Source organism: Acipenser ruthenus, chromosome 18 (assembly GCF_902713425.1).
Source record: "Acipenser ruthenus chromosome 18, fAciRut3.2 maternal haplotype, whole genome shotgun sequence".
NCBI lineage: Eukaryota > Metazoa > Chordata > Actinopteri > Acipenseriformes > Acipenseridae > Acipenser > Acipenser ruthenus.
This window is the reverse complement of record NC_081206.1, coordinates 5081037-5097500: the sequence shown is the minus strand read 5'-3', so window position 1 is coordinate 5097500 and position 16464 is coordinate 5081037. Positions and strand designations below refer to the sequence as shown.

Below are 16464 nucleotides of genomic sequence, written 5' to 3'. Positions count from 1 at the left end.
GAGGCGAGTTTAACTGCATATATAAAAAGATTTCCCTCACGTGTTGTGGGAGGAGGAGATCCAGTAGTGGGACAGGGGGTTGTTCATGTCTTCAGGACACACCTGGTCCAGTTTGGAGTCCCAGATAGTATTCTCTTTGGAAAACAAGTAGGTCAGAAACTAGAGAGGAAAAGCACAACAAAGCAAAAGTGAACAATTATTCAGGGTCTACGCAGCGCTGACATTACCCTTTCACGACTCTGTGGTGCAGACAAAAATGAACCAAAAAAAAGAAATACCACACCACACAACTGGCTTGTTTTGTGGTTAATAAAAGCTGCTAGCCAAAGTGATAATTAAGTGTTAAAAGGTTTGTGTATGGGGGGGGGGGGGGGGGTAGCTTGTTGCCACACAACACAGATCCTAGAAGGTCTCACTTTGGTAAGACAGTATGAAACACTATGTGGTTGAGAAGCTATTTCAGGATTTGTCGTTCACTTTCAAAGACTGTGCTGCTGCAGAGTGAAAAACACACACCATTGGGTACTATTTTGAATAATGTAAGATTTCTGATCGCCTCAAAGTGTCACATCGATAAGAATAACAATCCTGTCTCAACAAGTCTCTCCTGACTGTTACAAAAATGTTTGTTTGCACCAAGTTGACAAGAACGAGGTCTGATGGGCTGTTGTACCGACAGTGATTCTAAAACTATTTTAGAAGAGAGACCTGACCAAGAAACAGGAATTCCTGATAAGAAACAAGGGGATTTTGAGAAACAAAATGCATTGGAATAGGTTTTCTGCACTCTTTGTAAATGACTCCCTGGCGTCTCACCTCGTCCTGGTAAAAATAAGGATCTTCAACCTCCCTCAGAGGATCCTTCAGATAGGTCTTCATGTACTGCTTGACCTGGCTAATGTTTGTAGCCCACAGCTCCTGAACACAGGCACACACACAGAGGAGAGAGCAGAGTTACAGGAAGCAGCAGCATTTTCCCTCTTGAGACACACTTCAAGTACACAGAGCTGACCTAATAAATGTATTGCTACTTTGTGTTCAGTGATACAAGGGCATAATAAACTTATCTGATCAATTCCAGCAGCTGCTCGGATTGATTTGTTTATACCTGGATATCGAACATAGAAAACCAGCAGGGGCGTATATTCAGGCGTGCAGAGGGCCTACCTTTTGATAATCAATTAAAAATGACTGGAATTCATCCATGGTGACTTTATGCTGATCTGGTCTCTCGTCAACTCTGTGAAAACCCCCCAAAAAATAAAAAAAATGATACACAATAAATGAAGCACATGCACAGATATTTCCACATTATTGAATTCACCTCCTCCCAGATCCCACTACAGAGTTCTGTTCCTTGATTATTTATATGACCTCCCCAATAAAATGTAACAAGACTCCTTACCTTTGGATGAAAGGAATCTCCATCTGCAAAGAAAGAACAGACCAGATCAGTATCTGCTGTACCTCCCCAGTAAGGATATTAATCCATTGGAAGTGCAGTGTAAATGAGACACACTCATGTCTTTACAGTCAGTATCCATCTTAATTCTGGCTCCAGACAGTGTAAGCATTTCCCCCTTAGTCATCATATAACAGTGTCCAACCTGAATCTGATTTTCATTAATGATTATATTCAAACCGACAAGCGCAACGCAGGCGAGGTGACAATAATATCTATAAATTAGACAAGGTTATGAAGTTTCTCACTACACTGTCATTTGGTCTGTCAAATCTCTATTGGAATGGATTTAACCATTGACAGTTGTTTCCATTCAGATCAACTGAATAGGCAGCATTGGCTTTTTAAATTGAAACTTTAATATGACTTCCTTGTTCAGGATGTTTAAATCGTAGTTTTAGAGATGATTTTATTTTAAAAAATTGTAAGGTTTGGATCTGTAGTAAATTTCAGAACGCTGACGCATTGATGAAAAAAGTCATTGTCATTTATTCTATAAAATCCAGGACGCTTAGTGGGATGAGCATAAAGAACACATGCACTCATGATAGATGGTTCGATACCACAACATGCTGACATCTACAATAGCTCTCAACTCGAAACCCACACAGCCTGCACGTAACATCCATCCACACACGTGCTTATTAAAAAAAAAAAAGAGATGCAAAGATAAACACAGACCACAGGAGGAGGAAACAGGAAGGAACGGGTTTATTGCACAGCTAAAACAGTGAAGTGCTGTACCTAACAGATTGGAGGTACACTATTTTTGCACTCTGCCTTATTTAGATAGCTGAACAGCTTTAGAATTACAACATGACCTCAGTTTTAAGATGTAGGTATTGATTTTTGAAGTGGTGCAGTATGCGGTTAACATTAAACATTAATTATTTTTGTGAGCAAAGCCATTACTCGCTTTGAGTCCCTCGTGGGTCTGAGATTCCCATGGCCAATCATGTATCATGAAACACAAAAAACAAAGTGTCTTTCTCCCTGTAGATTGAGTGGAAAGGTGTCACAGCAGCATGCAATGAATTTATTTCTGTGGTGAACACATAATGCACAAACAAAAATACAGGTAGGGTTATTTAAGATATTTAACACTGGGTGTAACAGTAATATTATTTAACAACCCTAAATGTAAATTTATTTAACCGCAGTGTTGAAAGATATCTCTATCTAGAGTAGAGAGAATCTAGCAGCAAGACGGTTCAATTTGAATTTGCATTGTGCTAATATTATTCTCGACTCCACATGTTCTCACACACAGCCAGAGGCATGAAGTTACTTACAGATTTCTGAGCATCATACATCAGGTTGCGATACAGCTGGGCAAACTGGCTGTAGGAGACATCCCCGTTCTTCAATTCCACATCCTGAGAGACAAACGACAAGCAAGGCATTTTTATTGCGAGGGCACTCGGGAGGAGGTGCTGTAAGTGACCCCACGTCCATGTGTACACACAAAACATCCTGCTAGGGATGGGCTGGACTGCGGAGATACCAAGCAACACGGGATTAATCATTCCTTTGAAATCTGCGCTGCTTTCTTGTGCATATACAACACCCAGACAACCTACTGCACTTCAAGGATATTCTAGACATCTTTGTACGATCAGAGCCAGAAAAAAAAAGCCTGGAAAGCCATATTGCTATTAATAACCAAAAGTTTTGCATGGCCCCAATAGAATTAACTAATTTTGCTTCATAAAGTCGAATGAAACCTGACAAATAATGTTGCGTTAACGTATTGAATTACATATACCGCTTTGTAGTTTTCCAGATACTTAACGGAAAACTGAAAAATGTGACATTTGCCGTTATAGGGATAATGGTCAAACTATTCCGTGGAACATCAGCATCTTTTCTTGTAATCCATACCGGAAATTTCTCTCGTAAAAACCTCATGTTGGGGACTCTGTAGTTGACCTGACCCAGCATGCTTTTCAAATCCTTTGAGGAAATCCTGAAATAAACAAACAGATACATAAGCACAAGTCCAGAAATACCTACAGTACTATAAAAAAAAACATGCCAAAACATGAATTGTGTCTCAGCAGGTTATACCCCAAAATAGTTCTCAAAGCACCAAACAATGGGATGTATCGGTCAGACTGCAAGGAAATATATCTGTCAAATTCATGGTTGATCCCTGGAGCCAGTATCACCGCTGTTGTGTGTGCTGATGCGCCAGGGAGGCATCAAACAGGCTGATCCCTGGAGCCAGCATTATACTTCAGCCAGCAACACAGGGCCAATAGGAAATACACATTACCTGGAGGAAAAGCGCTGCAGGCTCATATATTATATCGAAGCTACAGCTTGGTTGGTTCTCACCACAATTCTCATTTTATCTGGGTGAAAGCCGAGTACAATATTAGCATGAAGTAAATAAGAGCTACTCTCATGCAATACAAATCCTGTGTAAAAACTACCCTACATGCCCAGCATAAGGGGTGTGAAGTCCCCGTGCTTTGCAAACCCCTACCCACCACCCCCATTGAATACGGCCATTATGGCATAATATGTAGTACTGACTCCCATCAACAAGGAAATTAATAAATCAATGAGCTGCATCTGCCAGGATACTCAGCAACCAGCAACAGTGCACCGTCTTTATGGGTCACTGGTCACGTGATCACTACAATACACTGCAGTGTATGTGTCCTGGGCACAAGACAAAACCAGCTAGGGAGGCCACCTAACACACAAACACAATGCACTGAAGTATGCAGGATAAGGGGACAGTGCAGCAGAGACCCTGAAATGCAGCAGCAGCCGAGAACCTCCGGCCATGCAGGATACACATGTGGGGGGGCGGGTGTAGAAAGTCAGGTTGGCAGCGAGAAGTGGTTTGTAAATCCCTATCCAGGGGTCTGATTGACAGGACCTCTCAATCGTTGTTCAGTAGAGCTCCGCTCGCTCTCCCTCTCCAAACAGAGCAACAGGAAGCAGCCACACAATAGACCAGCAGCCACTGAAACCCAGCACGCCCTTTGTTCTCAACGCTCTGAGTATCACTCTGCACCTGGAATTCTTTCATGGATGTTACACCATCTGCAATTGGAGGATTATCTCCATCAAAGCAGTCCAGCAGGCAAATGGGAGTGCTGGCTGCTGATATAGGGAAACATGTATGTGCTTATTGATAGTGATAATGAATGCTTTAGTGGGGAGTCTCGAACTTGCAGCTTGGCAAGTTCGCCACTATAAACGGCATGCCTTTGAACAGAGATTTGTTCTCTGTGGATGGCCGAGGGGATATTTCACATTACAGTACATAGGCCAGGCTTCCCCTGTAAACAGTGAAATGCATTAACAACGCAGCTAGGTTGCCAGTAGGTTTGCAGTGTATATGCAGGCCTTAAAAAGGTAACAGAGCAGAACTGCAAGATTTAAGAGCACAGGCCACGCCACTCTCCCCCCTGGGCTCCTTGCCAGGAAAGCAACCATCTCAGCAAAGTTCATTCATAAAACCACTCACTGGGAGGGGGAGGGAGAGAGATTCACCTAATCACTGACAAATGGCAACACATGCTTAACAGTGGCACGTTTTAAAAGGCAGCCAACCTAATTTAAAATAACAGACCAGAACGTGTCATTTTTATTGTTTTTCTGAACAGTATCGTCATCTTTTTTCTGGAAGGTTTTTGTGTACACTTACTTGTCTTCTCTGCTGCGATCCGCTGCATAGAACTGCTTCCTTAACCACCTGTGGAGAAACAGGAAGCGGACATTATTGTTTCACAGAATTTGAACAAAATACATGCTGCCCCCAGTCCATAGCTCTAACCGCTAGGCCACCCTGCCTCCCAGTCCCCCATCTCTAACCAATAGGCCCCACTGAAAAAGACTCGAGGTTGAAATGTTTGCCATTGGATTTTAGCTTCTTTTAATATTTCTCAATAGGCGACCCAGCCACTCGACTCAAACCGCAATCATGTAGGACCCCAGGTCAAGCACCAACCTTTCAATCTGCAGGGGTGTGGAAGAATTGAGTGTGTCCGCAACAAGCCAGGACAAGCCCTTAACCCACATGGTCATCTCTTCATCTGAAGTGGCTGTGAGGAGGAAAAAGAAAAACAACATGGTCGGCTGCAAACGCAAAATCAGTGCCAGCAGTCACATGATGTCATGAGCAACACGTCTCCGAATGCATGCATGTGCAAAAACAGCACACATCAGGACCAAAGCTTCGACTCTGGACTTATTTCAAGATTTATTTTTTCCCCCCCAAAGTATGAATAGGATTTATCCATCAAGTTTGTGTGAGCCATTTTAATAATTGTAGCTAACAAAACCGTTCCATAAAAACGTCTCTCCCATGTGCATCTATTCATGATATAGGTCATAAATGTGCAGTTTTGAAAGAAACACCTGCTACAGTATTTTCATTTCAAAACATGATACCTGGTGCTACACTGGGTTAAAGAAAACTCTGTTCACAAGTCTTGTTTTTAGACTGTCCTGTCCTTCCTGGATCATTTCACCTGGAGAGTCAAACTGTCCCCACCCCTTCACTGGCTTCTTTCCTAGCAATAAACAACCAACCAATCAGCTGCTTCCCCTCTTGACTGACATGCTTTCAGCCAGTAACATGACCCAGAACTCACTGCCGAGGTCGACCTGGGGAGTACAACTGCAAACAGGTGACCCAAGAATAAGTCACAGAAATCATATTTTAAACTTAAAATGCATGTGTGCTGGAGCATGTGTTTCTTTCAAAACTGCACAATTGAGACGTATTTAAACAGCTTGATAAACAGCGTGGTGTTGAGCGTACCTGCAAGACTGAGGGCTCGGAGGCGGAACTCTGTGCCATACAGAATGACGAAGCAGAGCGAGTGTTCCAGCCGCACAGAGGTATCCTCGATGCAGCGCTCAAAATCCCGCGAGTTCTTGCCCGCTCGAATCTCCTTGATCTCGCGGATATCAACTGAGAGAGGGAGAAGGGAAAGAACATAAGATTTAGACCTTAACTATTCCAAACATGCAGGTGAAAACATAGTTCAATTACAATGCACCAAAATAGATTTTCTATGAGAACTAATCATCTTGCTTTCTGGGATCAAAGGGGTTACCGGCGAGTCGAAACGTCTTGTAGTTTCGTTGGTTTTTTTGCTTATCTTTTTAGGCTTCTAGTACAATAGAAGGTACCTAAAGCAATGAGAGGCTATATTGCTTATGTTGTTAAAAATGCAAGCCATCTAATCTAAGCAATAAACTGAGCAGATGGCAGCTGCAGTCTCTGATAAATCAATGACTGAATAAAGCAAACTGTAAATCGGTGAAGTTGCTGGACTAGTTCACAGATGAAGATACAAATGAGGTAAAACAATGTGCACGTTTCATAGTCCTGGTTAGTACACTTAAGTTAAAAAAGGAGTTTTTTTCAACTGCAAGCTTATTTTTGCACAACAGGCATGTTTCCTGTATTAAGATGTAGAGATCAAACATCCCCCCCCCCCCCCCTCTCCCACACTACACCACCCCCATTCAACTGAAACTAAGTTTTCCTCTTCTCTGCCAAACACCTAAATAATACACAGCCTCCTCCTATTCCACCCCTGTTCCACTGTAGGTCTGTGTGAAGAGGGGCAGGCCATATATTGCACTTACTGTAAAATGACAGACCAAACAGGAAAAAAGACACCTGCTTCAGAGATTCAGTTCTATAAAAGAGAGGGGGTCCAATTCCACTGGATGCAAAAACTTCAGAGACTAATGAACAGTTTAAAACATGTTCGGTGGAAAAGAAAGAGCTGGACTATTATAATATTGATTATATTTCATTTGTTTTTGTTTTCCTTTCCAGCAACTCATCAAAATAAAACAATTGAAGACAAGATCACACGTACCATGACATGCAGGTCGCGATAAGATACAAATCACCACACATGTTACAGCCCTGAGGGGCTACTTGTATAAAGTTATATACAGTATAAAGCTCGGTTCATTTTAAAAAAAAAAATTCCTTTCATATTCATATTTTTTCATTCCTTTCATATTCAAATATGCCTTAATTGCCTGTGTGTTGTATAAATCCAACATCACAAATATCATCGTCTATAGATTTAAATATCTTGAGTTATTTGAGACTGAAGCAAAATAAATACATAATCAATAATTAATAAATAGATCTGACAAGCTATAAGAGAATAGAAGTGCTATTCTAATGTACAAGCTGGAATTCCATCAAGAGGTTCTGGTGATATAAACAACAAGAGCAATGTCTGAGTTGTTTATGACAGTCAACAAAACCCAGTGAGAGAACTACAATATACACCGTTTATTATATGCTTTTGGTTTGAACGCATGGAACAGTAAAGACATGTGCTGCTAATTGGGTCTGGCTGAACTTCATGAATTTATTTCTTTATTTTAAGCAGATGGCAGAGAACTGAGCTGTAATAAATATGTATAAATTGTATTTTGCTTGTTGTTAAAGCGTGGGAGTTGGTCTTCATTCTCGAGGTCTGTCTTCTTTACAGAGAGATTAACCACAGAACCACGCTGTGACCACTTCTTGAGATACTAGGTGAGGGAAGCTGTGCTTTCTTAACCCCTAGAATGTTTTCTTGAAGTAACACAGGTATGGAGAAAGTCGCAGGCTGTACAGGTAGAAATAGTTGCTACATGGAACTTCATGGCTGCTAGTGTCACAGTCTCATTGGGTCGGTACAATATTAGAAAAGAAAATGGACTTGGCCACACACCTGCCAAAAAGCCCTGCTTACAGTACCAGAGCTCGCATTTCAGTGCAGGAATCGCGCATTTTTCCAAGTTGCTCCCCCATATCTGCAACTTTCAGTGCGGGAAAATCCTGCAGAGATATTTTAACACACCAAGCTACTGTATTTTCCATCCAATTTAAAATGCTTGAAACGCTACAACAGCCTCTAAGGAAGTGGGTGTCGGTGACGAAAGCACTATGAGCCACATTCTGAGTAGTTCTGTTTAAAATAAATAAATAAATAAATGTAGTGCTGGATATTTTAAGTGCTGCAAGACTTTATTCTCTCGTATGTGATTCTCGGCCGCTATCTTTAAGCAGTATAGAAACTCAGTACACTGCAGTAAGTAAACAGTTTCGAAAAAAAAAAAAAAAAAGATGTTTTAACTCTTAAAACTCATTATTCTTTTGGAAAAGCGTTAAGTTATTAATTTGATTTTACATATATTCTCATCTCTACCACATGAAAGGAAATTCAGCCATGTTACATGCATGCAGTACTAACTATCCAATAGTTAAACATACATAAATGAAAACAGTGAAAAACAGGCAGAAATAGGGCTGGTGTAAATAGTTAAAAAAGAAATGGAGCGCTGGTTAAAAAGAAAAGCACCTTTTTCTTCTGCTGCAGCAAAAACTTCACATCAGGCAATGGCAAAAGCAATGGAGAGTGCTCTGTGTCACAGTGATGATTACCCCCCTGCAGCACAGGGGGGAATCCCCCAGCACACAAAAATGAAATTCAAGCCCCGAGTACAAATGTTCAAGACGTGACCCAATTAGAGCTAGCAGATGAACATGAGAAATGTTTTTGATCGTTTCAGTCACACACAGTGCTTTACACAACAACACTCCAAGTGAGAGGTTCCAGCTGGCAACGGTACCATTAAGCCACAAGACAAAAACCAACATCAGGGTAATATGGATGTTAGCAAGGCATGTTTTAAATTCCAGTGTTAAAAGATTTTCTATTACATTAGAGGAATCCTAAACTTCACACTGAAGAAGAATCTTTTGCCTACTTGATTTAGCAGCTGGAGATTGCGATATCTTGGAGGGATTGTAAGATTTGATCATTTTAAAAACATACAACCTATTGCCGTTTCTGAACTGAAACGAAAAAATAAGCAGTGCCCCGCTTTTAAACTTGCGTTATAATTAAAGTCCTCAGCAAGTCTACTGGTTTGTGACACAAATACAAGATGAAGACTGCCAAAGTTCAATCTGCAGCCAAATTATTTAGATTAAAAAAAAAAGCTATAATTAGAGATTACAATCATTTTGGTATGCAACCTGATAAAAATCAGACAATGAATATAGGACAGGGACTTTTTACCACAGGAGGACATCCCCTGATCTCCACATGACAAAGTGATGCATCCATGAGAAAACTCACCAGAAACACTAGAGCCTTCATAGTCTCGTAGACAAACCTTTGTCTTCATTTATTTACCAGACCACGTTCATTTAGTGTTACTACGATATTCTGCCCATTTAACTGACAGTATTGCTGTGACAGTGATGCTAATTGCCCCAGTGACCTCATTAAAGACTTTCAACAGAAATAGGAAAATGTAAATGTCTAACATGGGGTGTTCATGATCATGACTTTTCTTCTAGTGACTTCAACCAAAAACAGCTAAGCTAATCTGCAGCTGAAATAGACTAAACCAAAAGGCAAGCTGTAGATATTTCGCAGTCAGAAAAAAATAATGCAATCAAGTTTCTACATGTTTGATATTTTTTTTAAACCATTCTCTATAGTACAGTACTCTCCACGTATAGGAACACCTCCTAAGAGAACACCCTTGTTGTGAAAGGGATTTTTCCCATTGCAAATGCTCCACCTAAAAGGAACAGGAGCCACACTTCAAACCTCTTTGGCACCGCTAGGGATTTGTTCACAACTGATACAGCAATGTTTTGTAACCCGATAACTTATCAAACTTAAGTTCAAATAGGAACATAAGAAAGGTTACAAACGAGAGGAGGCCATTCGGCCCACGTTGCTCGTTTGGTTGTTAGTAGCTTATTGATCCCAGAATCTCATCAAGCAGCTTCTTGAAGGACCCCAGGGTATTCAATCTTTTCAAAAGCGACTTGTCACCGCGAGTGTCTTGAGGCACACTGAATGGTTTATTCAATCTTTCCAGAACCGCCATCATATCATTGCCTCGTTTTGTATTCTGATTTCCACAAGTGGACCTCATCGCTACAAAATGGCACGTAAACAAACGTTTGTTTTAGCAACATCCCTTAAAATATCTCGATCAGGTTCTGATTCTCTCTAGGCTTGGTTTTACACAGACCCTGATTCACACTAATCCTGGACTATCTTTCCTAATGTAATATTAGGTAGTCTGATATTAGTGCTGATCAAGGCATGTGAAATTCTAGGTTAGAAAGGTGAGAGGTGGCTGGGGGTCCCAGCCCGAGTTCCTGGGAGTTTACACTGCAGGGGGGTGACGCCATATCAACTGCTCCAGCAGGGTTTATGGGACTCTGCGGTTTCTAATGCTGGACAGACAGCGGTGGAGAAAACCCAGGTGCTAACAGACCTCTGGCAGTGGCAGCTCAAGGACCACAGAGCTCTCCATTCAGGGCTCCATGTTGACAGCACTAGGGGGGTTCTGGCACTCTGCACAACTGCACTGCAGACCTGCACAGTCCCAATACACTAATAGATCTTGTTTACTGTAGAGGTTTGTTTTTAAAGAGTGCTCTTCTTACATTAAGACAGGGCTTCCTTTTAGGATGCCCTATGTTAGGCTATTGTATATGGCTTCACCCCAAAAACCAAGGAGCACAACGAATCACAGTCCCTCACATAGGTCTTAAAACACAGCCTGGCATAAGGAAGCGGCCTATTTTAGGAATACACATCTCGCCTGTCACAGCTGTAAATACAGTAACCCATTAAAAGTAAAATCAGCATCAGTTCATGTTACTGAAAAAGGTGCAACATTATTACAAGATGATTTCAGTTAGCAGGATGCTTGCTAGTTTGTGGTTTCACAAACAGCCTAGGTAGACTGGTTTTTTTTTGCTTTTTTTAAGAAGCTCATGTGCTACAGCCCACAAAAAAAAAACATATTTGTATCCTTGTTATGGGGCTTTATGCAATGCAGCCTCCTTATTAAAATCCTACCCAGTGGAAAGCTCTAGCTTCAAAGAGTGGCAGAAATAGTACATGAAAGAAACAGCAAGATGAAAAGAGAGAGAGTCGTGTTCAATCTTATGGGCAGAGAGAACATGCCAAGTTACATCTTTTCAGCTTCCGGTGTGAACCAGACTTCCTGTTCATCCGCTCTTTAGTGTCTGCACATGCAGGATGGAGGCAGCAGGGACTGCACTCCTCCTCCTCTGTGCGGCTGAAATGTTCTGAAAGCACAGCCCACTATCAACATCAACCCCACCAAAAGCTGAACCGGTACATCATGCAAGCTTTGGTATAATGAAAACAGACTGAAAATAACACCTCCCTCCTCCCTCTGCGGGACCTGTAATTTGCTCTGTTCTAATTTGGTATGAAACTAGGATCGGAGGGCTTACACATTCAAAAGCAGGTTTTTAAGCATTAAGATTTAAGACCTGACACAATCATGACACAGTCTGCAGTGGTATGTTTTAGTTAAACATTTTCTGTGATCAAGACAGATTAAGCAGTGAATTTACAGAAGGCGACAGGCATTACAGAGGAACCTATTTTTTAGTTTGATTGTCAAAGAGCCATGTTACCTAACCACCAACAGAACACAAAATACAGGTGCCATGTGCCTGAGTTATCAGTAGCATCAAAATACACTAAACTAGTATGCTCACAGGTAATAAATATCAAGGTTTCCATGATCCTAAAAGTGGTGATCAATGTAACTAGGGCACAGTGGACCCCAGTAACTGATGCATGGTGAAGCTGCTTTTTATAGACTTGGAGACAGACCACCTTACCAGCATTCCAAGTGCTAGACAGAATGCCAGGCTCAGATATTTTGTTATAATGACTGACAGTCACCAAGATGTTTAACGATCTCACAAGGTCTTAATTACAGTAAAACACTGATTGCTGCTACCCTATACTTTATTTGTGTGTTTTGTGCCGACTGGTATCAAATAAAATGCAAAAGAGGCTTGTTAATTGCACACTGTCCAACAAACTAAATGTGAATTTTAAAACAAGGTGAATTACAAACAAACACAAAAGAGTGTGCCGCCTAATTAAGAACTCTCCAAGACATGTTAAAGCGAAGGTTTTGAAAACCACATCACATGTAACAGAAAACGCTATTTTCTATTTTCTTCTTGTTGAACCATTTTTTCAGAAAGGAAAAAACATCCATTTAAAAAAACAAAAGCAGAAATAAACAACTCAGCCAATTCGCACACAGCTTCTCTGGCCGCCTGAATAAAAGGACCAGCAGACTGAGGCAAATGAAAGTTACAGAATTATTCAGACCACCAAAACCCTTAGCTGGAGCACTGTGTGCTTTAAATTGTTGCAGTTAAGCAAATTAAAACAGTCACCTCGTTCTTGACTTTTCTTCTATTTCGTCAGTAAGGGCTGGAGATCCTGTCTGTCTTATTGAGCAGCTAAGAACTTTTATTTTATTCATTTCAATTGCGCGTTATTGCAATGCCTGAACGGCAGGTATCAAAGTATAGAAGCACTTTACTGAATTTCTGAAGTTTAAAGATTCCTAAAGTTCTGTAATGTGTCAAAGTTGCACTGAATTGTATTCTTTGATGATTTTCAAAGTTTGGTTCATGCTATGTTTAATTGCAGTATTTCATTATCTTAACTGTAGGTGTTAAAGTGTTAATTTAATGATTTGTAAAGCTTTGGAATTTTGTATGCTAGGTTACTAGCTATATATCATCAGTAGGTACTTGTGTGTGTTAACTTTATTCTATACTTTATTAAAGGTACAGTAATTGTTATTCGTACCTGTTCAATTATCCATGCAAATCGATTATGCAAACTAGTATCAGTCCCAATTAGTTTGGATAATTGACGCTCTACTGTAGTACCAAACTGTGCTCAATTCAGTGCTGCTTTTCTGCTGTGGACTGGTGTCCACTGGAGGCAAGGTTGAGACCAGCCCTGGACTCCATTCCAATTGTAATTGTGTGAATGTTCATGTGAGTGGTTGTTTGTTACTTTTCTTGTATATTTGTAATTATAACTAACTGTAATTGAAAACAGCATTGTAATTTGAATTGCAATTTCAGCAAACATTGCTGTTGTGATTGTGCCCAGGTCTGGCTGAGGCCGCTGCACTCACTTCACTAGTGACTCGGTCCCGCTGTGAACTCAGGCACCGAAAGTGAAAGGCATGGCCAGGCTAGGGAAACAGCACACTGGGCTTTTAATGGGCTGGCGTAGCTGATCCCAAACACACGGACACACATTTCTTAGGTTCTCTGTAATTGACTGTGCACAGGAAAGCAATGCAGATTTAAACACTAAAGAAGCACCTTGTTAAAAAATAAAACCTACACTGGATAAACTGCCCCCAACTACTTACTGTACAGAGAATGGTATGCAGAGGCACTGGATGTCATTTAATAAGACACAATAGCACAGTATTGGCAATAAACTGGGAATGTTTTTACAGTATGTGAAGCATTACTAATCATATTAACTGGTCATTGTGGACCCCCATCTCAGGTAAGAACACATATAGATAGATAGATAGATAGATAGATAGATAGATAGATAGATAGATAGATATCTAAAACAAAACACATATCGATGGGATATTATTTTCTACGCTTATTTTGTCCAAATGTGATAATGTCATAATTTATGCTGCATGTTTTCCCCTGCACATTTCATGAACTGACATTTTTGTATGACACTTGATATTCATTAAAAAAATATTAGTACCCGGTCACAAGTTGACAGCTTTTTGGAGACTATGTGGCCGAGTACTTCAACCGACAGCTCACAGGAATACCTGGTCTTGGTCACCATAAACACGGCACACAGAAAAACACACAGTGTATCTGGACACACACTGGACCCATTATATACACCAATATATTCTAGCCTGCAAGTTACTGCACTGTGTAGAGGTCAGTGCCGTATTATTATTATTATAACGGACAGCATTTACCAGTTCATAATGACGCGCCACTTTGTATCAAGTGTCTGTGATCTCCAGTCGGGTATAATGAAATTCACAACACGAGAAAATGATGCAGTGTACTGCTGTAGTTTGCCAGCAGGCTCCTCGTTCACTGCTGGGGCCTGTGCTGCAGTTTTAGCAATAACGTGTCATCACCCTAACACAGCAGCCAGACTGGCCATTGATTAATCCATGTTATACACACCACAAAGCAACTGCCAGGAGACTGAAACATCTCTACCTTTACTGATGGCAAGCCACCGTGACTAAAACCAAGACACAGCCCCCTATGCACAAACTTCAGGGAACAGATTAAAACGCTGCTTATAACCTACTCACTGGGTAGGAGTTCAAATGAACAGGTTACTGGAATTGGATCGTGATTTCAGATGCTGCTGTGTTACAGTAATACAGCGCTGCTACTGTACTGCCCATCTGGTAACACTTCATATTAAAATACCAATGTGTAGCAGTTCAATCTCCTATTCCACTATCAAAACACGTTTTATTATGACCGCGCGAATAACCCTTATTTACACTTGAAAACTGGCACACGCTTTTTAGCATTTCGTGTGCTAGTAAACACTTAAAACCACACCTTATGAGTTTGCAATAGATGAGGTTATGCAATTTGCATGAGGTTGTGAAATGTTCCACAGGTGTTATAAATGCACCATAGCACTTCTGTTTTCTATTGGAGTCATAATACAGTTATACGGTAGTGTAATATAGGTTTTCAGAATGCAGCCCCCTGTAGGTCCCTTTGTCTGCAAGAGGACAGTAATACTTACTTTCTCCTTCTATTTTGTCCGTCCCTCTGCTCCAGATGATTTGTCTCGTCTCGAGTTTGACATGAAACGTTCTCCTCTCGGGCCGCTGAGACTTTTTGGAGTAGAACAGAGTTAGGACGGTCCCGAGCTCAAGGTCTCTATACAGGCTGTTGGCCTCTGTTTCACTCCCCATCCAGGGAACGGATCCATTGGAAAATAAGTTATTCGTCGTAGCCATGGCCATTTCCTCCCGTTTTTTTTGTTCCCTTTCCTAAAAAAAATCTGCAAACTCGGGGAATCTACAAAAACAATTTGCAAGATCTTCCCCTTCAAAACGGTGGGCCGATGCTGAGCAGTTCACTGGTCCATTTTGATTTCAAACTCCTCAGTCACTACTCAGAACAACAACAATGAAACACAGTACTGTATTCCTAATGCTAGCACCCGGTGCCAAAAAAAATGTAATCCGAACTTCAGGGACCCCGCTGTATAAACGAGGGTCAAATATTTAGAGCGATGATTCTGCACTAACTCGGCAGGTCAATAACAAAGTGCTTTTTATTCTTCATATAAAATACAAAAATAATAATAATGTATTAAACAACTGCTTACCTACAGTGCGGTTATTGCGTTATTTATATGTATTTGTATTTTTTCTCCCCTATTTAAAGTCGTTTTTTTAGCCTTTTTCATGCAGCGGCGGCACCTGCATCTGCATCAGTCCACATGAAAACCAGTCTGCCTGTACTTTCTTGCCCCGCTTCAGCAATACGGGGGTATTGATTGGATCACACTGCAGTCAATCCAGGTTGTCTAGTACAGTATTTCCACCCGTTTTGCACCCTCTTTCTTTACCTTTTCAGCCTGAAAACAACACAAGCGATCTTAACAAAAGGCGCACCGCAGGACACTAATCACTGCCTTGCACTCCCATATTATTATTATTATCAGCCCCTTTGGGTTCCTTTTTTATAACCCGTATATTCTCGTTGATGCTTTTCGCTCCCGTGGAAAAATTCGTGGATTTCCCTTTGCATCCTGTTTCAGAGACTCCATTGAGCCATGCAAGCTGTTTTTTTCTGAAGCAAAGCCCTCCCTCCCCCTTCAATGGAACAAAGCGCAGATCTGCCTCTTAAAGACACAGGGACCCGAGTTCTTTCGCCCAGGCTCGTTTATTTTTATAACTGAAGATCTTCCCAATGTTCCGCTCTGCGGTGCTGCTTGTGACGGGCCGCCCCGGTGTTCTCAAACTCCAAAACATTTCAGATGTGACGATAATGAGATTGAACGGCGTCAGGAGGAGCGAAGCATTTTATAAAAGATAACCTATACTTAATCTGTGGAATCTGCTTCAACCTTTTTTCAGTGTTAGTT

General features: G+C 41.0%; 1 protein-coding gene across 2 annotated transcripts in view; it reads right to left on the bottom strand.

Annotated features, from left to right (window-relative positions):
* Positions 1 to 16260, bottom strand: part of LOC117420443 (1-phosphatidylinositol 4,5-bisphosphate phosphodiesterase gamma-1-like) — a 28255-nt gene extending 11995 nt beyond the window's left edge. For both annotated transcript variants that reach the window (XM_058990952.1, XM_058990953.1), the window contains exons 1-10: positions 15112 to 16260; positions 6246 to 6398; positions 5430 to 5523; positions 5127 to 5174; positions 3344 to 3428; positions 2755 to 2838; positions 1406 to 1428; positions 1168 to 1240; positions 817 to 918; positions 41 to 159 (exon numbers count right to left, since the gene is read on the bottom strand). In XM_058990952.1, coding sequence (XP_058846935.1) covers positions 41 to 159; positions 817 to 918; positions 1168 to 1240; positions 1406 to 1428; positions 2755 to 2838; positions 3344 to 3428; positions 5127 to 5174; positions 5430 to 5523; positions 6246 to 6398; positions 15112 to 15334 — 1004 coding nt within the window. In that variant the 5' untranslated portion in view covers positions 15335 to 16260. The remainder of the gene's footprint in view (positions 1 to 40; positions 160 to 816; positions 919 to 1167; positions 1241 to 1405; positions 1429 to 2754; positions 2839 to 3343; positions 3429 to 5126; positions 5175 to 5429; positions 5524 to 6245; positions 6399 to 15111) is intronic.
* Positions 16261 to 16464: the final 204 nt, after the last annotated feature.